The sequence below is a fragment of the Dama dama genome, chromosome 5, assembly GCF_033118175.1.
Source record: "Dama dama isolate Ldn47 chromosome 5, ASM3311817v1, whole genome shotgun sequence".
Lineage (NCBI taxonomy): Eukaryota > Metazoa > Chordata > Mammalia > Artiodactyla > Cervidae > Dama > Dama dama.
Window position 1 is genome coordinate 87,740,987 of NC_083685.1, and position 26,538 is coordinate 87,767,524.

The 26,538-nt window shown below is 38.7% G+C and overlaps 1 protein-coding gene across 1 annotated transcript in view; it reads left to right on the plus strand.

The window, feature by feature from the left end:
* MYO1D (myosin ID) overlaps positions 1–26,538 on the plus strand; it is a 363,713-nt gene that overhangs the window by 157,806 nt on the left and 179,369 nt on the right. The window contains exons 15-16 of the mRNA XM_061142813.1: positions 7,079–7,245; positions 16,473–16,680. Of these exons, the coding sequence (XP_060998796.1) occupies positions 7,079–7,245; positions 16,473–16,680 (375 nt within the window). The remainder of the gene's footprint in view (positions 1–7,078; positions 7,246–16,472; positions 16,681–26,538) is intronic.

Consider the following 26,538-nt stretch of genomic DNA (forward strand, 5'->3'; position numbering starts at 1 on the left):
AAGATTAAAGGCAGGAGGAGAAGGGGACGACAGAGGATGAGATGGTTGGATGGCATCACTGACTCAGTGGACATGAGTTTGAGCAATCTCAGGGAGATGGTGAAGAACAGGGAAGCCTGGCGTGCCGCAATCCATGGGGTTGCAAAGAGTCGGACACGACTGAGCAACTAAACAGATAACATTGCCACTTATTAATGACATCTAATAATAACAGAAAAGTTGAAAGTTTATGTTTTAAAAGATGTCATCAGGCAAATTCTGACATTCTGAAATCACCTTAATCAAATTTCAGGACCTACAGTGGCTCAGTGGTGCGCTGTCTGCCTTCTCTGGAAGTGCCAGCCTGTTTTCCATTCAGCTTGTGACTCCCGAGTCTAGCTCTTCAGGATTCCAGACCAGAGTGGAGTCCTGCATCCGAGGACTCAGGCTCCAGCTTTCATCCCCCGAGCCCCTCAAGGCTGCCAGCAGCTGTGCTGAGCTTCACGGCTGCCTCTATAGATCGGCAGACAGTTGCCTTGAAAATGAAAGCAGACCTCAAGGCCAGCTTTATCCCCCTGGACTTTAGTCTTTGTCTCATCTTGGCTATGTTATTAGCTCTTCATGCAATGATGGTTTCTCCCCTCCCCCCATATTTTGTATAGCACTTTTTTCCTAGTGACTTTCTAAGGAGGGTTGACAGGAATTGCCTAGTCCTTCACCACTGGAAGTGCAAGTCGCTAACTCCTGCTTTTTTGAGTTCACACAGTGGTTTTTTTACTTTAAAATTTTTAAATTATTCATGTATTTTATTGACATATAATTGACATATAACTATCCGTTTTAGGTGTACAACCTAATGACTTGATATTTGTATATTTTGTAAAATAATCACCACAATAAGTCTAATTAACATCCATCACCATACATAAACTTTTTTTTCTTTTTTGATAAAAACTTTTAAGACTCTCGCAGCAACTTTTAAATGTACAATATAGTATTATTAACTATAGCACATAGTATTTTTAAACACATGTCTCATTGCCACCTAGATTATAAGTCTTTGAATCTAAGGAATGACTTCTACTAACCTTATATCTCTCTTGATACCTCATGGGTTTCCCTGGTGGCTCAGTTGGTAAAGAATCTGCCTGCAAAGTGGGACACCTGGGTTTGATCCCTGGATTGGGAAGATCTCCCAGAAAAGGAAACAGCTACCCACTCCAGTATTCTGGCCTGGAGAATTCCATGGACTGTATAGTCCATGGGGTCGCAAAGAGTTGGGCACGACTGAGCGACTTTCACTGATACCTCATAAAGCACTCTGAACAGATAGTCAGTAAATTATTAAATGAACTTTAATTTGCCAGTGGCTCTGTTTGATATGTTCAACACAGGCTAAGTAAATGAATATCTAAGTCCAGTATCTTCTGGCTAATATATATACTGATTGGTATACTTTGGCAAGGGCTTCCCAGGTGGCGCTAGTGGTAAAGAATCCACCTGCCAATACAGGAGCTGCAAGAGATGCGGGTTCAATCCCTGGGTCGGGAAGATCCCCTGGAGGAGGAAATGGCAACCCACTCCAGTATTCTTGCCTGGAGAATCCCATGGACAGAGAAGCCTGGTGGACTGCAGTCCATAGGGTCTCACAATAGTCGGACATGACTGAAGTGATTTAGCAAGCATGTTTTTCTCATGAAATATAGGGAGAAAAAGGTTTCAAAGTGCCAGATAATAAGATCACTATTAACTTTTGTGGTTTAACCTTAATAAGACGCTTAGAGTTTGTCAAATTTAAGATTTCTTAGGTTGAGTCAGTCTGGATATTTATAAGGAGGGAGGAGGCGGCATTTATAAATTGAAACAGAATGCTGATGAAATATAGAGAAAGCATATGCCCTGGATTCCTTATCTGAAGGTTTTTATATTACTAACCAGGATGAAAGGGCATTCCCCACCCCTTAGTTGGGCATGAGTGTTACCCCTTTCTGGGCATAATCAGTCAATACTGGTAAAATTCCATTCAACTCGTTTCTGTTTAGTAAAGTTATTTACATGACTCAAATGATACCTTACACTAAGATTGCCTTGCCCACATGATTGCATAAATTATTGAGTTCAAAATATTTTCTAATTCACACTGTAATTTTCTTTTTGACCCAAGGATAATTTAGAAGTGTATTTCTTAATTTGCAATCATCTTAAGATTTTCTAATTATCTTCTTTCTCTTGATTTCTAACTTAATCTCATTTGATCAGAGGATATACTCTGTGTGATTTCAGCCCTTAGAAATGTAAGTTTTCTTTATGTACTAGAATTATTTGCACTTAATATTCTATACACAGTCATTAGGTCAAGTTTGCTCATCATATTTTCCAGTGTTTCTGCATTCTTACTAATTACTTTGTTTTGTCATTGCTGAAATGTGATAAAAACCTACTGTAATCCTGAATTTGTCTACTTCTTATTATGCCTTCCACTTTTGCTTTAAATATTTTGTGAACTTATTAAGCTTATTCAAGTTAGAACTATTATATCTTCCTAGCATTTGAGTAATTTATCACTATGAAATATCTTTATTTCTGTGTTGCTTTTTGCCTAAATTCAGTTTTGCAGGAATAAAATAGTTAAAACCAGCTCTTCTTTTGACTAGGGTTTGCATGGTCTATCCTTTTCCATCCTTTTACTTTCAGTCTTTCCATGACTTTATGCTTCAGGTATGACTCTCATAAATAGCATACAGAGTTAGTTTTGGCTCTTTATCCGTTCTGACCATCTTTGTCCTTTGAATGAATCATTTATTTCATTTACTCTTAACACAGCTACTGTATGTTGTTTACAAATTGACCATCTCCTTAGTGCTTCCTATTTGTCTCTTCTCTATTTCTTTTTCTTCTCTTTCTACCCTTTTTGATTGATTGCTGTGGGTGAAAAGCAAAATTCTACTCCTGTTTGATAACCTCAGTGAAATTTCTAGCTCTGTGCCCCTGTTAAACCTAGCACGATGTATATCAACTATATTACTAGGCAACATCACTTAAGGTAAAAATTACCCCTATTGATAAATTGCAGCTGTCCTGGGAGAATGAGAATGTCAGACTTTTGGCTTCCTGAGTGTGGTGACTCATGTGTTAGGCATGTCCCTTTCAAGGACCCTGGAAGCTGTATCTTTAGAGTTGCTATAAGAGATACTGAATCCTATGGGGCGTGAGGCTTTTAAACCCGAGGGCACTTCCTACATCTGATACGGACCTCATCTCATTGTGCCTAAGCTATCACCTAACTGCTGTGTGGGCTGCCGCATGACCTTGACACTGCCTGCTGGCAAGCCGTATTCTTGTCCTTCTGAGTGGACGCCTGCCAAGTGTGGGCTGTAAATCTTTTGAGTCAGAATGTTTAGTTAGACCTAGGAGGCATCCTTTCCTTGTACCACCCCTCAACCACTAGTATCACAATGATATTTTATTACTACATTTATATACTTTATTATTTTGGAAGATTTACACCATAATACTCTTTTGGTGGTTACTCAAATTATTATAGTGTCATTATTGATTATAAAAATCTAATATCATTTGGTGCTTTTACCTCTTTCCAGAACAATGCAAGGTCCATAAAACATCTTAATTCCATTTGTCTTCCTCCCAACTTATTATGTTGTTTTAGTCATGTACTGACAAATATTTATTTCATTTAGGTATATATGTAAATATATACAATATGTACATATATAATTTTAAGTCAATAAGATGATGACATCACCATCACCATTATTACTGCTAAGTACTGTTAATATCTGTTTAGATTTCCTCATTTATCCCTTCTTTTTTTTACCTTCATCTTGGGCCATTTTTCTTCTGTTTTAATTTTATCCTGTTGTGTATGAAGCCTGATGTTGGCAAATTCTGTTTTTGTTTACCTGGAAATAGTTTGTGTTTTCCTTCTTGAAGAATAGTTTTGCTAGGGTGTAAAATTCTGCATTGGCAGCTGTTCAGTATTTCAATATTTCAAGCATAATATTCATTTGTCTTCCATATTCCATAGTTTCTTCTGAGAAGTCAGCTATCAGTCTGGTTGTTGCTCCTTTAGGTAATAAGTCCTTTTTCTTCTTGCTGCTCTTCTTTGGTTTTCAGAAGTTTTACTGATGTACCTAGGTGTAGACTTTTTTTAATCTTGCTTGCAGTTTGTAGCATTTCTTCACTTTGTTACAGCTTGATGGATTTTCCTCAGTTTTGCAAAGTCCTTGACTATTAGCTCTTCAAATATTGCTTCTGTCCCTTTTGTTTCCTCTCCGTAGGACTCCAGTTAATTAAAGCATCTCACGGTATGTCTTCTATGCCTCTTAACCTCTCGTATTTATTTTCTGTCTTTTTGTCTCTCCGTGATCCATTCTGGGAAAATTCTTCTCACTTTCCTTCTAGTTTACTGTCTTTTTCTTGAACTATTTCCAGTCTACTCTTCTACTGGTCCACTGAGTTCTTAATTTCTTACTATTGTATTTTTAAGTCCTGGGTCTTCTATTTGGTTTGGTTCTTTTTTATAGATCTGGTTCTTTAAAACATTCTTAATATTGCCTTTTGTCATCTTGAACATGCTAAATATAGTTGTTTTAATATTTCTATCTGCTAATTCCAACATCTGGACCTCTGCAGATCTTTTTATTTTGTATATTGTTTTGCTATTTCTAATTCATGTTATCTTGGCTTCTTGTATATCTGATTAACTTTTATCTTGTCCCAAACATTATATTTGCAAAACTATTTATAGAAGTAATTGGAGGCCCATTTTTGTATATAATCTTTGTCTAGATTTCTTTTGCTCCATTTAAGCATCTAAAAGCACTGATATTCCAAAGAAACTATTCCAGTTTGAAGGACTGAAATGATTCAAAGCTGAATCGAGCATTTATATGTGCCAGAGTTGTGCCTAATATTTTATATTCTTCATTGCAGTGCATCCTTATCATAGCTTCTGATTCTTTCTATTAAATTACTCCTGTTACTTTTAATCACGTTTCTGTAAATACACAAAAACTTGATGCTTACTTGATGTTTACTTACACGCTAGTTTTATTCCACTTCTACTCTTCCTGATGAATCCTAAAATATAATAATACAAAAATGTAGCTGAATGCCTGAGAACTTCCAAGCTTAAATTGAAGGGAAAGGAAGAATTTTTCACAAGTCTGTGCCTGAGAAATAAAGAGTCACAAAGCTTAATTTGACACAGTTAACACTAATTACAAATAACTGAAATTGAAGAAAGTGGAGAAAACCACTAGGCCATTCAGGTATGACCTAAATCAAATCCCTTATGACTAGACAGTGGAAGTGAGAAATAGATTTAAGGGACTAGATCTGATAGACAGAGTGTCTGATGAACTATCGATGGAGATTCGTGACATTGTACAGGAGATAGGAATCAAGACCATCTCCAAGAAAAAGAAATGCAAAAAGCCAAAATGGCTGTCTGAGGAGGCCTTACAAATAGCTATGAAAAGAAGGGAATCGAAAAGCAAAGGAGAAAAGGAAAGATATACCTATTTGAATGCAGAGTTCCAAAGAATAGCAAGGAGAGATAAGAAAGCCTTCTTCAGCGATCAGTGCAAAGAAACAGAGGAATACATCGAGGCTGTATATTGTCACCCTGCTTGTTTAACTTATATGCAGAGTACATCATGAGAAACGCTGGGCTGGAGGAAGCTCAAGCTGGAATCAAGATTGCTGGGAGAAATACCAATAACCTCAGATATGCAGATGACACCACCCTGATGGCAGAAAGCGGAAGAAGTAAAGAGCCTCTTGATGAAAGTGAAAGAGGAGAGTGAAAAGGTTGGCTTAAAGCTCAACATTCAGAAAACTAAGATCATGGCATCTGGTCCCATCACTTCATGGCAAATAGATGGGGAAACAGTGACAGACTTTATTTTTGGGGGCTCCAAAATTACTGCAGATGGTGATTGCAGCCATGAAATTAAAAGACCCTTACTCCTTGGAACGAAAGTCATAACCAACCTAGACAGCACATTAAAAAGCAGAAACATTACTTTGCCAACAAAAGATCCGTCTACTCAAGGCTTTGGTTTTTCCAGTAGTCATGTATGGATGTGAGAGTTGGACTGTGAAGAAAGCTGAGTGCTGCAGAATTGATGCTTTTGAACTGTGGTGTTGGAGAAGACTCTTGAGAGTCCCTTGGACTGCAAGGAGATCCAACCAATCCATCCTAAAGGAGATCAGTCCTGGGTGTTCATTGGAAGGAATGATGTTGAAGCTGAAACTCCAATACTTTGGCCACCTGATATGAAGAGCTGACTCATTGGAAAAGACCCTGACGCTGGGAAAGATTGAGGGCAGGAGGAGAAGGGGACGAGAGAGAATGAGATGGTTGGATGGCATCACCGCCTCGATGGACATGGGTTTGGGTGGACTCCGGGAGTTGGTGATGGACAGGGAGGCCTGGCGTGCTGCGGTTCATGAGGTCACAAACAGTCGGACACAACTGAGCGACTGAACTGAACTGCACACTAGTTACATGTTAGTCATAGTGTCTTTTTTAAAAAATTTATTTTTAATTGGAGGATACTTGTTTTACAGTATTGTGCTGGTTTCTGCCATACGTCAGCATGAATCAGCCATGGGTATACCTATGTCCCCTCCCTCTTGACCCTCCCTCTCACCTCCCACCCCATCCCACCCCTCTAGGTTCTCACAGAGCACCAGGTTTGGGCTCCCTGCATCATACAGCAAATTCCCACTGGCTATCTATTTTACATATGGTAATGTGTATGTTTCCATGCTACTCTCTCAGTTCATCCCATCCTCTCCTTCCCCTACTGTGTCCTTAAGTCTGTTCTCTATGTCTGTGTCTCCACTGCTGCCCTGCAAAGAGTTTCATCAGTACCATCTTTTTAGATTCCATATCTATGCATTAATATATGATATTTGCTTTTCTCTTTCTGACTTACTTCACTCTGTATAATAGGCTCTAGGTTCATCCACCTCATTAGAACTCGCTCAAATGTGTTCCTTTTCGTGTTAGTGTCTTTAGTCCAAGAGTTTTTTCCAGTGAAGCTTACCATTTGCCGGTTTATTTCTATAGGAACCATATTACGTACGTTGCATCAAACCCAACGACATGAAATCCCCACAGATCTTTGATGATGAACGCTGCCGGCATCAAGTAGAGTATCTTGGACTCCTAGAAAACGTGAGGGTGCGTCGGGCAGGCTTTGCCTTCCGCCAGACCTACGAGAAGTTTCTTCACAGGTGAGAAGAGATGAAACAAAGAAAGCCAAGAGCTCAGTGAGACTTAGGGAGTCCTCCCTGTGTTAAACAACGCATCAGCTCGTACCAGGCGCTCTCAATATTTGTTGAATGAGCAGAAGAGTTGAGGAAACTACAAATACGAAAGACTTTCCTAGAATCGGCAAGAGACCCCTTGAGTTTGTGGTTTATGGACCATGGGGAAAAAATGAATTCTTCATGGGGAAAATATAAGCATGTAGTATAGGAGAAAAAACAAGGATTCAGAGTCACAGCTGGGTTGGAATCCTGGTTATGCCACATGTTTGTTGCATGACCTGGAGCTAGAAATTTAACTTCTTTGTTTCTGCATTTGCAAAATGAGTATAGTAACACTACCTTATAAGGCTTTTGCTGTGAGGATTAAATTAACCAAAGTGAAAAGGCTAGGTGCCTGGCACATAGTAGATGTTCAGTTAATGCTGCTTATCATTACTAATATTAGTAACTATAATAGTAAAATGATACTAAGTAGATCATCACAGAGGCCCTAAAATTAATCTACCTGATTGAATCCTGGCTTTGACCAGGATTTTTGACCTTGGGAAAATCACATAACTTTCCAGTTGCCTCTGTTTCCTATGTGTAGAATGGAGAAAATTAATTTTTTAAATGGGAATGATAATAGTAATTACTTGGTAAGACTGCTGGGGGGTGAAATGAGATAACATATATAAAATAAAGCACCTAGAATGGGAACCTGGCTTATAATAATCACTCAATATAAGGTGTCATTGCTATTGTTATTTATTATTGGTAACAATAATGCTAGTTGACACCTGGGATCTTAAAAATAGTGTTTTGAATCCCATCTTTTCATTTATTTTAAAATATTTATTCAACATTTCCTATGTTGCAGGCTACAGATTTCACAAAAATATGAATGAATAAATAAACACATAAAATATTGGTTGCTGAGGAGTCTCTAAGTAGATAATAATGAATGTAAGGAGCCAGTCATACAAAGGTCAAAGAAAAAGAGCAGGTGAAGCTGAGGAAACAGTGGAGAAAAGTCTCTCTTGCAGAAATAAGTGTCGCGTTTAGGTACCAAACATCGTCCAGTATGGTTGGAGGATGCTGAGCAACAGGGCAGTGGTGTGGGTTGAGATCAGAGAGATGGACAGGGGCCAGATCATGTTGCATGTTGTCATCCAGACTAAACAGTTTAGATTTTGGCCAAGGGCGGTAGAAAACCATTGGTGGATTTTATGCAGGGAGCCACACAATCTTATGGATGTTTTAAGAAATCACTGTGGCTGCTATGTGAATAGGAAGCAAGGAGACATTTAGAGATGCTATTGCAGGAATCCAGGAGAGGCAGCTCAATGAGAGTGCCTTGAACAAGGAGTTATTGTAGATCCAAGAGTAGTGGACTGATTCAGGATAGGTTTGGGGGGAAAGTGGACAAGACTTGCTGATGGATTGACTCAATGAGAGAGGAGTAGAGAGGGATGAAGGGTAACATGTAGATTTTGGCTTGAGCATCTGGATAAGCATGGAACCATTTTCTGAGATAAGATAGATTGGGGAGGAGAAGTTTGAAGAAGAGGACATGGAACTAGGGCAAAGATGAAATCAAGATTTGTCTCTTGACTATGTTAGGTTTGAAATGGCTTCTAAATGCCTAGGTAGAAATACTAAATAATCTACTAGACATATAAATCTGGAGTTCGGTGAAGACTTCTAGGCTGGAAATAGAAAGTTTGGAGTTATTGATATATAGGTTATATATAAAGTCTTGGGACTTGATAGAAAAGAAGAGAAGGCCCATGTCAACATTTAGGCTTGTGGTCTGACGTGAAAGAACCTGCAAAGAGAAGAGAAGTGACCAATGAGAGAGAAGAAATATCAGAAGAGGGTTAGGTCACGGAAGCCAAGAGAAGATGGCATTTCAAGAAGAAAAGTACAATTATATTAAATATTACTATGCCATCAAGTAAGAGAAAAGCAGAAGCTTAACCATTAGACCAGGCAGCACAGAAGTCAGAGGAGAAAGAGCTAGTCAGAACCCCATTTGAGCAGGATGGGAAAGTGAAGTGAGGAGCTGGATATCCACGGACAGCTCAAGGATGTGTGTTGTGAATGAGAACAGAGAAAAATGGAAGCAGCAGCCAGAGTGGAATGTGAAGTCAAGGAGACTCTAGAAAATGTTCAAAGTGCAGGTGGCGATGATTCAGAACAGAGAGAGAAACCAGCCACACAGAAGGAAGGGAGATAACTGAAATAATAACCTCCTTGAGAAGACAAGGAATGAAATCCCAGCACAAGTGGAAGGTTGGTCAGCTTTAGAGGGGAGCAGGGATCCTTCTCCCCTAGCAACAGGGCGAAAGGCAGAGAATATGAATACCAAGGCAGGAAGCCTCGAAGGCCGACTGATGGCACAAACGAAGATGTTCCTATCTGATTGCTTCTATTTCTTCTTAAAGTATGGGGCAAGGTCGTGAGCCTGAGAGTGAGGATCAAGAGAGGTGGTGTAGGAGGTTGACAAGTAAATAGAAATACTCATTTTAGAGAGCGGGAGAGCTTTCCCACTCTCTCCCAGTGGCTTTGCTCTCAGGAAGACCTGAGCACCCATTTCGAGGTTTGAGGTTGTAAGTGTTTAGTGAGGACCCCCGCCCCCAGCATCAGCTGTTGTTCTCCACCAGTGTTTGGCTACTTGCATGCAGAAGTGAAAGGGATTCATGCTAATTGGAGACTCTTGGAATGGATAAAACTTTATAGCAGAATAGCCTAGAAAAATGAGAAATTTTCTATTGATCAGAAAGTCATGCTCAAAACTGATCATTTTCCTTATTGAGGTCAAGCTGTTCTTTAAATTTGGTTTTTCTTTTTTATTAAAGCTGTAGAGTAGAATGTGTTCATTCTGAGTCTCGATTTCAGTTGATGTTAAAAGGAAGATTGCTCATCCCTTGTCATTACTCAGAATTCTAGCAAGTACTCAATGGTAGTATTTGTTTTTGTGTTGTCACCTATGTAAGATCAGCAGAAGTCAAGTATTAGAAAGACAGGGTGGGAATGGGCAGCTATAGGATGGGGCGAAACTGGAAGAATTATTTATCTAAAATAAATAATTCATTTATATTTATGTATAATTTATCTAATGATTTGTGTATTTTTATGTAACTAAAAAATATCATGAGACAGAGAGGAAGCCATGGATAGTAGTTGAAGTAAGAGAATAAGCAAGCTTGATTTGGAGGGGACAAGGAATTTTGCAAGTGCATATCCTTACTCACTTTTAGTCTGTTTTTGTACTTATTTTACTTTCAACTCAAGATGCTTGGTGTGTTTTTTTGGCATAGAAGACATGCTACAAGGATTGGATTATGTTTTCTAATACTCATGTAAAAATAGAAAAGGTTAAAAAGAACCTATGAATTTCAAATATGATAGTCTTAGGAGTACAATCTTAAATCTCCCATTCCCACTCCAGAATATCCCCCAGTGATATAAAATATGTGTCTTTAAAGCCAAGTAAATGCACAGCCACACTATGGAATCAAAAGAGGGATGCTCAGTGAGCCTTGAAGATGTGAATCACTCCTAAATACAATATGAGGCAGACATGTAGACCCAGAAGTATGCTGAGGTCACAGTTTTTAGGAAAGACTGCCTTGTGAGGCTTCAGCTGGCGTTCAGGAGACATCTCAGCTACAGTCTGGAGCTTCCCCAGCTGCAGCCCTGAGAGGCTGCCGTAATGGCCAGGACAAATAACCACCTGAGCAACTGCAAGGGAGACATCATAGGTATACTGGCCAAGATTCTGGAAGCAAAAGTAGCCACCTTACAAGAGGCCAGCAAAGGCCAAGACGTACATGTAGGAAGAAGGATTCTAGGGTAGGAGATGAGATAACAGTCAAACATCTGAGAAAGACCAGACCAATGAGAAAGAACCAATAAGCTCAACAAATGGAAAACCTCACCCCGAAGGAACTAGAGCAAGGAGTAGAATACCTTGGAAAAAGCCTATTCATATTCTCAGAGAGATAAAGGAGAGAATTTTGGTCCTAAAGTAGGAATATGAAGTTCAGAACAAGAACAGGTTGTTGTTAAAATGAACCAATTAGGGATTTGGAAAATGAAAACCAAATTAAGCACAAGTGGAGTGAATTGTCCATCAATAGAATGAGTCAGCAATTTATAGTGTCATCATACAGTGGTTACAAGTCAGCATTAAAGAGAATGAACGGGGATTTCCCTGGTGGTCCAGTGGTTAAGACTCCACTCTTCCAATGCAGGGGGCGTGGGTTCAATCCCTAGTCAGGGAACTAAGATCCCACATGCCATGTGGTGTGGGGAAAAAAAAAAAAGAGAGAGATAATGAACAGCTGATACTACAACAGCATGGATGAATAAAACATTATGTGAAAAAGAGTCACCAGACAGTACACACTTTATGCTGCCATTTATATGAAGCTACTTTATGCTGCCATTTATATGAAGCTCATGAACAGATAAAAATCAAAGCAATGCTTTGCTCTCGGTTGAGAGTTGGCTGGAAAGGGGGAAAGGTAATGAGGGAGCTCTTTGTGATTATGTAGATGATCTGCATCTGATTGACATGTCAGTTTCATGAGTGTACACATTTTTCAAAACTTACTGAATTGTGTATTTAAATGTGTGCATTTTACTATACAGAAAATTTACCATAATTAAAAAAAAATTTTTTTTCAAACTAAACTTCTTTTAAATGAGTTAGTAAGCTAGAAGATCAAGCTGAAGACTTCTCCTAGACCTCATCACAGAAAAAAAGAGATGGAACGTTCTAAAGAAAGGTCACACCAAGTGGAAGTTTGATCCAGAAGGGCCAAAAGCCATGTAGCAGGAGCACCAGAAGGAAAGGAGAGCCCAGGGGTCAGACTGAAAGAATACATTGAGTATAAAACATACAAATGTTTTAAATGAACTTATGTTATGTTCACTTTCAGAACTGTAGGTATAATGAAAAATGCTTAGAGTTCCCAAGAAGAAAGGCAAACTACCTATGAAGAAATGAGACTCATACTGTCATCAGACTTCTCACTAGCAACATTCAGTTGCTCCCCCTCACACTGTGAAGGGGAATGAAGCTTACACTTAGAATTTTATTCCATGCCAAGTTATCATTCAAGAGTGTGGGTAGGGAACTTCCCTGGTGGTCCAGTGGTAAAGAGTCTGCCTGCCAATGCAAAGGACACAGTTTCCATCCCAGGTTCGGGAAGATTTCATATGCTGTGAGGCAGCTAAGCCTGTGCACCCCAACAAGAGAAGCTACCACAGTGAGAAGCCCAAGCACTGCAACTAGAGAGTAGACCCCACTCACTGCCACTGGAGAAAACCCATATGCAACAGTGAAGACCCAGCGCAGACCAAAAAAAAAAAGTGTGGGCAAAATAAAAATAAATTTCCTGACATATATAAGTTCAGAAAGTTTACTATCCCTAGACTTCTCTGAAAAATCTTCGAAAGGGTGTACTTTAGCAAAAAGGAATATAAATACAGAAGGGAAATGTGGACTGCAAAAAAGCAACATTGAACAAATAAGTCAGTAAAACTTCTTGTGAAATCTACATAAGTGGTTTCCATTATAAGGGGGGGCGGGGGCTGGAAGGATATCGGTAGTAATCATTTGCAACAAAAATTAAAATGGGAATGAGGAATATAGAGAAGTAAAGACTTATACTGTTTATGGGAAGGCTAGAAATGTTAATTAACAAGACAGGGAAAAGTATGTATTTTCCTATAAATATAATATTTACATATACTGATTGAACTAATTAACAGTGCTGTATGGGGTAGGATGGAAAGTGTGGAGGAGCGTTTTCAGTCTTGGTGGGAGAATAAGTAACATTTCCACAGTGAGTTCGTGTTTTTGGATTCTGCAGATTTTTTTTGTAAGCTAGCTTTGAGCTTAGACTTCTACTTGTCACTTTCATCCTTTTATCAAAAGAGAGAGAGAAGGATTTTAAAGGTACTGATAACCTTAAAAGCTGCTAAAGGCTTCCAGGGAGGTTAAAAACTAGTTGTCAGAAAGCAGATGAGTTCAGCTTTTTAATTTGCAAGTTCAGGATGCCGGTTTGCTGGAGAACTGGGGCTGTGCCCCTGACCGTGGGGAAGAGGAAGTGCCCCGTTACCCTGACGTTTAGCTGAGGAGTGTGGCAGTACCATTTCTTCTAGTTCCTGCAGAATGCCTAAAACTTTCAACACACGCCATTACTGCCTATTGACTCTTATTCTAGTTTCGTGATAAATCTGGAAGTTTTTGAATTTTATTTCCTTTTTTCATGTGATATTGCAAAACGTTACCTCTCTCTTTGTATCAGAACTCTTCGGTTCCTGTTTCTGTCTTTATCTGGCACGTGACCAGACTTTAAATATATTTTCTTCCATTCTTTTATTCAACAGATATCTCTCTCCTCACTGTATGGCAGACAACGTGATAGGCATGTGGCAAATAGTGAGGAGCAAAAGAAAATCTCTGCCTTTGTGGTACCTATAGACGGACATTCAACAGACAGATGCGCAAATCAATATGATTACAAATTGAGATGGATGATGTGAGGAAAAGAAAGGCAACTGGTTATTTTAGGAATAATGGGGATGATGGTTGATGAAGGAAAATCAAAAAAGACTAGAAGATGAGAAGTCTCCACCTTTCAAAGAGTAGCTTTTTAAAAAAGCATTCCAGGGGACTTCCCTGGTGGCCCAATGGCTAAGACTATACATTCCCAATGCAGGGGGCCCGGGTTCAATCCCTGGTTAGGGAACTAGATCCCATATGGCGCAGCGAAGAGTTTGCATGCCACAACTAACGATTTTAAGTGCTGCAACTAAAATGGAAGATCCTGCATGTCCCAGCTAAGACCTCACACAGCCAAATAGATAAATACATTAAAAAAAAAAAAATCAGGATTTAAATTAAAAAAAAAAAAGTATTCCAGGCAGTGGGAACAGCACATACAAAGCCTCAAAGCAGTAAAGAGGCAACCACAACACCGAGACCCTGAAGAAGGCCAAGCTGATTGGAGCAGAGCAAGGAAAGCAGGAGAGCAGTAAAAGATAAAAATGTTGTGAGGCTTTTGGGAATACTGCTCTGACTGCTGAATATGCAGAATGGCTTGAAGAGGAAATGGAAAGCAGCTTAGGAGTCTGTTGTAGTAAACTTGACTGTGGCTTCTCTTAGGATTGTGACAGTGAAGATGGGAGTAGTTGAACTTTAAATATATTTTGGAGGTGGAATCAATAGACTTGATGGTGAATGAGAAGGAATGATAGAGAAGAGCAGGAATCACATAGGATTCCCAGGATTCTGGCTTTGGTAACCAAAGACTTTGCGGTTGGAAGGACTGAAAAGAAGAATTTTAAATGCCTTAAGGTCTATGTAGACACTGGATATGTGAATGTGAAATTCAGAATTGAGAGCTGGGCTTGGGATAATAATCGCTTGAGTTGAAAAATGAAGTGGACGGACTAGATGAGGTGATGTGGGAGGTTGTACATAGAGAGAAGAGGGCTTGATATGAGCCCCGGGGCACTCCAACCTTTGGAGGTCCAGTAGTGAAGAACAGTAGCCAGAAAATGAGATTGAGAAGAAATATCCAAAGACAGAAGGAATCCAGGAAGAGCATGCTGACCCAGAAGCTGAGATAGAAACTAGGAAAAGAGAGAAATATCAAGAAGGAGGAATCAGATGCCCCTTAGATATATATTATCTTAACCAGAAATGGGTAAATTCCTAGGAGGAAAATATGAAGATTCCTGGAAGGTGCAAAAGTACACTTAAACCAATCCCTGGTTCTTGGGTGGGACAACTGGACATCATAGCCAAATTTAATGCGTGGGAACCCAAAAAAATACCTGCAAGGATTTGTTTGTTTTGTGATTGTTTTTCCCTATGCAAATTGATTCTAAAATTCATATAGAAAAATAAACATCTAAGAATATCTAGAAAGACCTTTAAAAGGAAAAGAAAGAGAAAAGACCACTGGATATTAAAATATAACCTCTATAATTAAAACCATGTAGTACTGATCGGCAGAGAGAGCAGTGAAACAGACCAAAAAGCCTAGAAATGAATTAAAGTACATATGAAAATTTAGCATATGATAAAATGGCATATTAACTCAGAGGGAGAAAGACCGACTTTTTAGTAAATAATATTGGAAGTAGCCTTTTTTCAGAAGTAAAGTTGGATCCATTCCATATACCAAGATAAATTCCAAATGAATCAGAGCTCCGAATGTAAAAAATGGAAACATACAAATCCTAGACGAACCCATAAGTGAATTACCCTGTAACCTGAGTGTGAGGAGAACCTTTCTCACTAAGATGTAAAATTCAGATGTAATGTGTGAAAAATGTACTAAATTTGACTCCATGTGAACAACTTTGCACCAGGGGTAGGGGAAAAGCACTGTGGTAGGCAGCCTTGCAAGCTGGTCCCAATGATCCCCGCTTCCTGGTATTCGTGCCCCGCATACTCCTTTTCCCAGGAGAGTGGGCTGACCCTCATGAACTGCTTCTAGCCAAATGGAATATGGCAAAAGTGATGAAATGTTGCTTGTGAGATTAGCTTACACAAGGCTGAGGCTTTGACTTCTGTCTTGCTCACTATCACCGTCACCAACAAGCTGGTGTGAGGTAAACTAACCTATAAGAGGCCCACATATGGAGGAACTGGTGGCTACTTGTCTGCAGCATTGCAAATGATTTTTGTGTATTGACTGTATGTGTAAAACACGGCTTAATTTTTTTTTTTTTTTTTACTGATGATAGTTTTTCTGAAGATCTGGTTGATTTCCTTTGAAACGAGTCATGTTATTCTTAAGTAATATTTTCAAAAACCCATGATAGAGGCATCCTTGTCTTCTTTCTGTTTGCAAAGAGAATGCTTCCAAGGTTGCCATGTTACAGATAATATTTGCTGCAAGTTTTGGACAAATAGCTTTTATTAAATTAAGGAATACCCTTCTAACCCTGGTTTAGTAAGAGTTATTATCCTAAAGGAGTATTGTATTTTATTGAAGCCTTTTTTCTGTGTCTCTTATGAGGCTAATGAAATTCATCTCTATTCTGAGTTTGCTAAGAAGTTTTTTTTTTTCCTTTCTGTGAAGCATGAATTTTATTGAATAGCTTTTCTGCATCTATTGATACCACATGGTTTTTCTCCCTTAATTCATGTCCTGATTTGTTTGTTTGTTTTCCTCATCAAGGTACAAAATGATCTCTGAATTCACCTGGCCCAACCATGACCTCCCCTCAGACAAAGAAGCTGTCAAGAAACTGGTCGAATATTGTGGCTTTCAGGACGATGTGGCTTATGGGAAGACCAAAATTTTCATTCGAACACCCCGAACATTGTTTACCTTGGAAGAGCTCCGTGCTCAGATGCTTGTAAGGATTGTCCTCTTTCTACAAAAGGTAATCTTACATTTTCTATATGAGGATAAGGCTTTGATTTTATGTTCTTACAATTGAGTTGAATGCTTTCTTTGATTCAAGAAATGTTCACAGTGATGTATTGTTTTTGCATCTATGCATATCTTAGAGTATTTTCTATTGCCTTTGCACATGGAAAACTTACCTGTGTGAGTTCAATTTTTTAAAATATCTTTTTACACTTATTTTTAATTGAAAGATAATTGCTTTACAATGTTGTCTTGGCTTCTCTAGTACACAAAACAACAAGAATCAATTTTATCCTCCAAACGCCAAAGATATTTTGTCTTCTGATAATCAGAATCAGAGAGATGTCTGAAGTAGTCTGATTTTTGTCTCGTGGTTAATTGAATCGTTACCCTCATCTTAACTGCATAGAGGACTTTCTTCTGTCTTGTCATTCAAAAGCTTGACCAACTCGTTTGAAACCGGTGGTCTCACCCATCACGACCCACCACCAGCCCTTGACTGAAGTGTGTAGTGCTGACTTAGCCCTGCTCCTAAATCATGGTACCTGTCCTCATTGATCTGTGCAGGGTCCCTTTTCATTTCATTCGCTCACTCAGACATTTCTTCTTATCCCCCTTACCCATTTCCATACACTCTGTATGAAACGTTTTGATGTAAAAACTGATACATGCATACAAAAAGAAATCATGTCCCTCTGAGACTGGAGTATCCATAAAGGGAAGGGTGGCTGGCTGACCTGGCTGCTCCTCTCCAGGATGCCTGCCGGTTTGCACATCACCAGTTTGTATGTAGAGGTTACTAAGTGCCCACATCGTTTTCAGTATCATCCAGGTGCCTAAATTTTGCCAGACTAATAAGTATAATGAGATCGTGCTATTTTATTATATTTCCTCTTTCTCTGATCACCATTAATCTTGAGCATCTAATTAAATGCTTGTTTGCTTTCGGGGGTTACCTGTAAACTGCCCTTTCATAACTTTCATCCACTTTTCTTCTGGAGTTGGTATCATTGTTTGTTGATGAGCAGGAATTCCTGGACTGTTTTAGACATTAGTCTCTCTTTCACTTCAGACATTTATAAATATAGTCTCCTACTGTTGGGGTTCTATTGAACTTTCTAATATGCTTTATTGAAGAGAATCCTTAATTTTGACATAATTAAAAATCTTCAACTTTTTTTGCCTCATACTTTGTGTTTTGGAATTTTGTTTAAGAGGACTTTCCTGGTCTCCAGGTCCCAAAGGTACTATTCTGTTTTCTTCTATGAACTATATAGTTTTACCTTTCACATTTAGGTCTTTAATCCATTCAAAATACACCTGTGTACGTGGTTCTCTAAAGGAATCCAGTTTCATTTTCTTCTATATGATGAGGAAGTTTTCTCGGTGTCATCTAATAAATAATCTATTCTTTTCCTATTAATTTGTGGTGCCACTTTTACTGTGTATGAAGTTTTTATATATACATATATATTACATGTATTCTGTTTCTGAGCACTCTGTGTGGTTCCATTTTTATATCTGCCTCTCATTACACTAAATGACAGTTTTTATTGTTGTATGTCTTAGTATATGATAAGTCCATCTTCTGTGCTCTTTTTTTTCCTACTCTTTATTGAGGTTGATTATTGTATACATAGACCTTTATTCTGTAATATGAATTTTAATGTGTGTTTATTGAGTTCATGAAATTCAACAATACTGTTTATTAGGGTTTCATTGAATTTATAGATTAAATTGAAAGGATTAACATTTTTATAATATTAAGTCATCTTAAGAGTGTAGAATAGGCTTATTTACATCATTTTATTGACTTTTAGACTTAAGAGGGACTTAAGAGGGACCTTATGAATTCATGGTAAATTCCTAGGTGCTTTATTATTTTTGTAGCTGTTGGGATCTTATTATTGTGTTTTTACTAGATTTTCTACGTGGCAATATTGGTGTAGAGAAATAGTACTGGCTTGCGTGCGTGTGCTTGCATGCTCAGTTGCTAAGTTGTGTCCAATGCTTTGCAACCCCGTGGTCCATAGCCGTACAGGCTCCTATGTCCATTGGATTTGGTTTATGTTGGTTTATCTGTATCCAGGATGAAGCCTTTCTTGATTCATATTTATTGATTCTATTCAGTTTTCTGGGTAAAAGATTACATCATGTGCAAATTATGAAAGTTTTTCTTCCCTCCCAATTGCCAAGATACTTCTAAGTGTTGGTGTCGTTCATTTATTTTGCCTAGAACTCAGAAAAAAACTTTTGGAGTGGAATCTTAAAATTCTCTTTCATCTTAGAACAGTTTTCTTCTGTTGACTTTTTTTTTTTTTAATATTGCCTTTACTCTGTTCTGTTATCTTTCTTAAGACAGCTTGTAAATTTGCAAGTTGAATCTCTGTTTTTTTGTCTGCCACAGTTGTTTCCCCACATCTGTTCTGTATATATCCAGATCCTTGCTTTTGATCTTCAGTGCTTATCTGGGGGATGTTCTGTTGTCACAGATCTGACGCTTCGTGTTTCTTCTTTATACCTAGCTGAGAGATTGACCAGATTTAGCCTTTGACTCTAAACCAGGATGACCCTGCCTCTCAGTTTGATTGAACTTCCCTGGTTGATGACTCTTGTCTGTTATAAATATTAGTAATCGCCCTATCAGTCTCAAAAGAGTTCCTTGTGCATAGGTCATTACTAGCTCTGTTTTATAGATAGTAGTGTGTATATGTCAACCCGATTTCCCAGTTTATCCCTCCCTTCCCACCTCCTGGGAACCGTACGTTTGTTTTCTGCGTCTGTGACTCTGTTTCTGTTTTGCAGATAAGTTTATACCATTTTTTTTAGATTCCACATGTAAGCATTTTCAGGTTTCCCTGATGGCTCAGCGGTAAAGAACCCACCTGCAATGCAGGAGACACGGGTTCAATCCCTCAGTCAGGAATATCCCCTGGAGAAAGGAAATGGCAACTGACTCCAGTATTCTTGCCTGGGAAATCCCATGGATAGAGGAGACTGGCAGGCTACACAGTCCATGGGGTTGCAAAGAGTTGGACACAACTTAGCGACTAAACAACAACAATAAGCAATGTCATAGATCTGTCTTTGTCTCAGTAACTTCACTCAGCGTGACAACCTCTGTGTTCATCCATGTTGTTGCAAATGGCATGAGTTCATTCTTTTTTATGGCTGAGTAGCAGTCCATTGAACCTTGTCTCTCAGAATTTTAGTTGTGCTCATCTGGTAGCTTCCTAATTAGAGGATGGTTGTGGTTTGATTATGAGATCATAGCAAAATTGATGCAATCTCAAAGACAGTATGGGCTTCCCTTGTGGCTCAGCTGGTAAGGAATCTGGCTGCAATGCAGGAGACCTGGGCTTGTTCCCGGGGTTGGGAAGATGCCCTGGGGAAGGGAATGGCTACCCACTCCAGTGTTCTGGCCTGGAGAGTTCCATGGACTCTCCATGGGGTCTCAAAGAGTCAGACACAACTGAGTGACTTTCACTATTACACTACAAAGGCAGTATAGAGTCGAACAAAGGAATGAGTGAAGGAGAAAGTATGGAAAAGAGTGAAAGAGAAAAAGGGATGATGAAATGCCAAGAAAGGAGGAAAAGACCTCAAGCTGTGAAATAAAGTACTCAGAATGTAGGCTAAAATGATATGTGATTGTTTCTAATTTTAGAGTGGAGTTCTAGATGGAATTATAGGGTAGTGAATGACCTTTTTTTTTTTTAATTTTTTTTTTCCAGTGGGTTTTGTCATACATTGATATGAATCAGCCATGGATTTACATGTATTCCCAATCCCGATCCCCCCTCCCACCTCCCTCTCCACCCGATTCCTCTGGGTCTTCCCAGTGCACCAGGCCGGAGCACTTGTCTCGTGCATCCCACCTGGGCTGGTGATCTGTTTCACCATAGATAGTATACATGCTGTTCTTTTGAAATATCCCACCCTCACATTCTCCCACAAAGTTCAAAAGTCTGTTCTGTATTTCTGTGTCTCTTTTTCTGTTCTGCATATAGGGTTATCGTTATCACCTTTCTAAATTCCATATACATGTGTCAGTATGCTGTAATGTTCTTTATCTTTCTGGCTTACTTCACTCTGTATAATGGGCTCCAGCTTCATCCATCTCATTAGGACTGGTTCAAATGAATTCTTTTTAATGGCTGAGTAATATTCCATGGTGTATATGTACCACAGCTTCCTTATCCATTCATCTGCTGATGGGCATCTAGGTTGCTTCCATGTCCTGGCTATTATAAACAGTGCTGCAATGAACATTGGGGTGCACGTGTCTCTTTCAGATCTGGTTTCCTCAGTGTGTATGCCCAGAAGTGGGATTGCTGGGTCATATCGCAGTTCTGTTTCCAGTTTTTTAAGGAATCTCCACACTGTTTTCCATAGCGGCTGTACTAGTTTGCATTCCCACCAACAGTGTAAGAGGGTTCCCTTTTCTCCACACCCTCTCCAGCATTTATTGCTTGTAGACTATTGTCAAAATGGCTATTCTACCCAAAGCAGTCTATAGATTCAATGCAATCCCTATCAAGCTACCAACGGTATTTTTCACAGAACTAGACCAAAGAATTTCACAATTTGTATGGAAATACAAAAAACCTCGAATAGCCAAAGTAATCTTGAGAAAGAAGAATGGAGCTGGAGGAATCAACCTGCCTGACTTCAGACTCTACTACAAAGCCACAGTCATCAAGACAGTATGGTACTGGCACAAAGACAGAAATATAGATCAATGGAACAGAATAGAAAGCCCAGAGATAAATCCACGAACCTATGGACACCTTATCTTTGACAAAGGAGGCAAGGATATACAATGGAAAAAAGACAACCTCTTTAACAAGTGGTGCTGGGAAAACTGGTCAACCACTTGTAAAAGAATGAAACTAGAACACTTTCTAACACCATACACAAAAATAAACTCAAAATGGATTAAAGATCTAAATGTAAGACCAGAAACTATAAAACTCCTAGAGGAGAACATAGGCAAAACACTCTCCGACATAAATCAAAGCAAGATCCTCTATGACCCACCTCCCAGATTATTGGAAATAAAAGCAAAACTAAACAAATGGGACCTAATGAAACTTAAAAGCTTTTGCACTACAAAGGAAACTATAAGTAAGGTGAAAAGACAGCCCTCAGATTGGGAGAAAATAATAGCAAATGAAGAAACAGACAAAGGATTAATCTCAAAAATATACAAGCAACTCCTGCAGCTCAATTCCAGAAAAATAAATGACCCAATCAAAAAATGGGCCAAAGAACTAAACAGACATTTCTCCAAAGAAGACATACAGATGGCTAACAAACACATGAAAAGATGCTCAACATCACTCATTATTAGAGAAATGCAAATCAAAACCACAATGAGGTACCATTACACGCCAGTCAGGTGAATGACCTTTTTTATTTTATAATAATAAATTTGGTTTTCCACTAGCAAACTGATACTGTGTAAATATTGTACAACATATAGGGTTCTTTTATCAATAGATGAGCAGTGTTTTCTTATAGTTCCTTATAAGAATTGGTCTGTTTGGGGTCAGATTTGGATTTATATTTTCTTAAAAAATCATTCAGTTTCTCAAATTTAATTCAGCAGAGTTGAACAAAGTTGTCTCTTATGTTTCTTTTCATTTCCTTTGTTTTTTCATCATATCCTCAGGTCACTCATTTTGTGTATTTGACGGGTACTCACTCTTTATTCTTTATCAACTTTAGTTAGTAATGCATTTTCAAGAACCAGCTCTCTTGTTAGTTCCACCATTTCCCTGTTTCTAATTTACTGATTTTACTTTTTATTTTCATCAATTCCTCTTTTTTTGGAATGTAAAAAGAAGCAGCAGGCAGGAGATTGTCTTCCTCCCAGTTCTGGAGTTGGACATTTCATGTATTTTATTCTTTCACAGTTATTAATAATGGACTATGGAATTTGTTCTGAGAACCACTTTTACTATATCTATAGGGTTTCGTGCATTATTATATATCTAGATTTCCTATTTCCCAAAAAAATGTTATTTAAAAAAAATGTTTAAATCATTTCCAGGTGATAAATGTTTTGAGTGTATTTTTTGTTTCATTTTCTGACTTTTTTGTAAATTGTTCAGTTCAGTCGCTCAGTTGTGTCCAACTCTGCGACCACGCCAGGCCTCCCTGTTCATCACCAGCTCCCGGAGTTTACCCAAACTCATGTCCATTGAATCGATGATGCCATCCAACCATCTCATCCTCTGTCATCCCCTTCTCCTCCTGCCCTCAATCTTTCCCAGTATCAGGGTCTTTTCAAATGAGTCAGCTCTTCACGTCAGGTGGCCAAAGTATTGGAGTTTCAGCTTCAACATCAATCCTTCCAGTGAACACCCAGGACTGATTTCCTTTAGGATGTACTGGTTGGATCTCCTTGCAGTCCAAGGGACTCTCAAGAGTCTTCTCCAACACCACAGTTCAAAAGCATCAATTCTGCAGCACTCAGCTTTCTTTACAGTTCAGCTCTCACATCCATACATGACTACTGGAAAAACCATAGCCTTGACTAGACAGACCTTTGTTGGCAAAGTAATGTCTCTACTTTTTAATATGCTGTCTAGGTTGGTCATGACTTTCCTTCCAAGGAGTAAGGGTCTTTTAATTTCATGGCTGCAGTCACCATCTGCAGTGATTTTGGAGCCCCCAAAAATAAAGTCGGCCAATGTTTCCACTGTTTTCCCATCTATTTGCCATGAAGTGATGGGACCGGATGCCATGATCTTAGTTTGCTGAATGTTGAGCTTTAAGCCAACTTTTTCACTCTCCTCTTTCACTTTCATCAAGAGGCTCTTTAGTTCTTCTTCACTTTCTGCCATCAGGGTGGTGTCATCTGCATATCTGAGGTTACTGATATTTCTCCCAGCAATCTTGATTCCAGCTTGAGCTTCCTCCAGCCCAGCGTTTCTCATGATGTACTCTGCATATAAGTTAAGTAAGCAGGGTGACATTATATAGCCTTGATGTACTCCTTTTCCTATTTGGAACCAGTCTGTTGTTCCATGTCCAGTTCTAACTGTTGCTTCCTGACCTGCATACAGGTTTCTCAAGAGGTGGGTCAGGGGGTCTGGTATTCCCATTTCTTGAAGAATTTTCCACAGTTTATTGTGATCCACACAGTCAAAGGCTTTGGCATAGTCACTAAAGCAGAAATAGATGTTTTTCTGGAACTCTCTTGCTTTTTTGATGATCCAGCAGATGTTGGCAATTTGTTCCTGTGCTTTTTCTAAATCCAGCTTGAACATCTGGAAGTTCATGGTTCATGTATTGCTGAAGCCTGGCTTGGAGAATTTTGAGCATTACTTTGCTAGCATGTGAGATGAGTGCAATTGTGTGGTAGTTTGAGCATTCTTTGGCATTGCCTTTCTTTGGGATTGGAATAAAAACTGACAGTCCCAAAAAACTGCTGAGTTTTCCAAATTGGCTGGCGTATTGAATGCAGCACTCTCACAGCATCATCTTTTAGGATTTGAAATAGCTCGACTGAAATTCCATCACCTCCACTAGCTTTGTTTGTAGTGATGCCTCCTAAGGCCCACTCGACTTCACATTCCAAGATGTCTGGAATTAATTAATTTTTAGTTTTACTGAATTTTGATCATGGAATGTTAAACATACTATTTGTCATTTCTGGAATTTATTGCATTTGGAGGGTCTAGTGAACAGTCACTTTTTTAACGTAGCTTGATAAAAGGTGTATTTCCTTTTTCTTTTCGATACTTTTATTGTGAAAAATAGCAAATATTCACAAAAGTAGAAAGTGTAGTGTCCCCATCTCTTTGCTTGAACAAGGATCAGGCTTTTACTACTCTTATTTTATCTAGTATTCACCACATGGTTTTATGTGTTTTTGGTCTGGTGTTTTTAAAAGGAAATCTACGTTATGTTATCATTTTGTCCTTACATACCAGTACCAGATAAGGATTTTAGTATACTATTATAATACTATATAAAATTAACAGTAATTCCTACACATTCCTACAACCTAATGTGTAGTTTGTGTTCCTTATTCCCAGTTGACTTAGAAATGTCTTTCTACACGTGGTTAGAGATTCGAGCTAAGGCACTTTCAAGAATGGAACACAGTGATCTTTATCACATTAATTATGACTTCCAGTGATGTATCATTTCATCCTTAAAAAAATGTATATTTTAAAGACTGGCCTGGTTGGTTTATTCTGATTAGCAATTTAATATTATTTGTATGTTCTTATATTTGTTAAATTTGCATTTTACACTCTCTCATTGTTGGATTATATTATAGCCCCAAACACACAAAAGATCTTGTGAAGAGTTAAAAGTGGTTCATTAAAGCATGGATATGTCATGAAAACAGCAAATTCTGAAACTGAGAATAATATCATCACTATTAATTATAAGTAATCTCAAAGATTAGTATAGGTCTGAGTAGAATAATTTTGTAAATAAGCCAGAGGAAAAGTGTGAATAGAATCATTATCTGAAAATTATACTATATGTGTGTAGTTATTCACTTGGCCCTGTTCCCTGATATATTGTTTATGTGAAACTTCGTCAAATAGTAGCATGAAGCTGTGGGCCTCTCACATCCTTTTCAAACAAAGCTCCCCAGCTTCTTTGAGAAACCAGTCAAGTGTTTGATTTCTCAGACTAAAAGCAAAATAATTACCTCTCATATGAAATTGATTACTTTTGCCCTTAAAATGTTAAAAAAAAAAAAAAAAAAAAAAACAAGACACCTACTAATACAGTATTTAATCTTTACTGGCTGACAGGCACTATTCTGAGCCCTTTATATATATTAACTGAATCTTTACAAGAACTCTGCAAATGAGTGTCTATCACTATTTTCATCTAAAAAGAAAGGGGTCTCATGCCACCTAAGTAGCCAGAGTACCTTGCTGGAAATCCCACCAACAGTGAGCCCCACAGCCGGGGCTTGAACGCAGTGGTCCAGCCTTCTGCACACACCCTCTTCTCCATGATTCACTTAAACCATAGTAGCGTCATTCCATGTGTACTCACTCCCTATGGGAAAAGCAGGTATGACTTACACTACTGAAGAAAAGTTTGTAAAACCAGCCTCAAAGATGATGATGGCATCATGCTCGAGAGAAAGAAGAAGGTAATTTGGCAAAATTCCTTTATTAAATGACCTGGGTAGACACCTAGTGATGTCTGAGTCATTGACTCTTGGATGTATGAACTAAGATATATCTTCACTACAATGGGAAGGAAACTGCTATTTCCTATATGAATCAGCTCTTGACATATGTGCGATAATGAAAAGTGATCAGTGACTCTTTTACTGAGAATACATGCTCCAGGAGAAGAGATTTTTGTTTGTTGTAGTAAAAGTGACTTTCAAGCCATGAGTAGGTTGGGAAAGGTGTGTGTGGATGACTGTAGACAAAGCATAAGCCAAATTACAGGAAGGGAGGGGGAAGATTTCCTGGGTGATAAGAGAGGTTGCCCCCAGTGCCAGTCCACTCACTACTTTATTCATGGGGAATATTTATGGTTAAAAATATGGTGCTTGACCATGGCTAAGTGTTGAAAGAAATAAAGAAAAATGTGCCCTTGATCAAATGATGATATGTGTCTTCTGTAGGAGATGAAAAGAAATGGGTAGCAAGTGTCTTTTCCAACACTGTGATGTATGGTCAGGTGGGAGAAGGGCATTCATGCATTTTCAAGGAGTAATAAACATGGATTTTCCCATTCATTACTGAAGAGGGATGAACAGTGAACAAGACAGGGCTTCACCCAGAGGACGCTGACAACCCAGTCAGGAGGGTGATGTGTTAGCACTCAGACCAGTGCAGTGGAGTAATTATGACTCTGTTGAGTAGGTGATGAC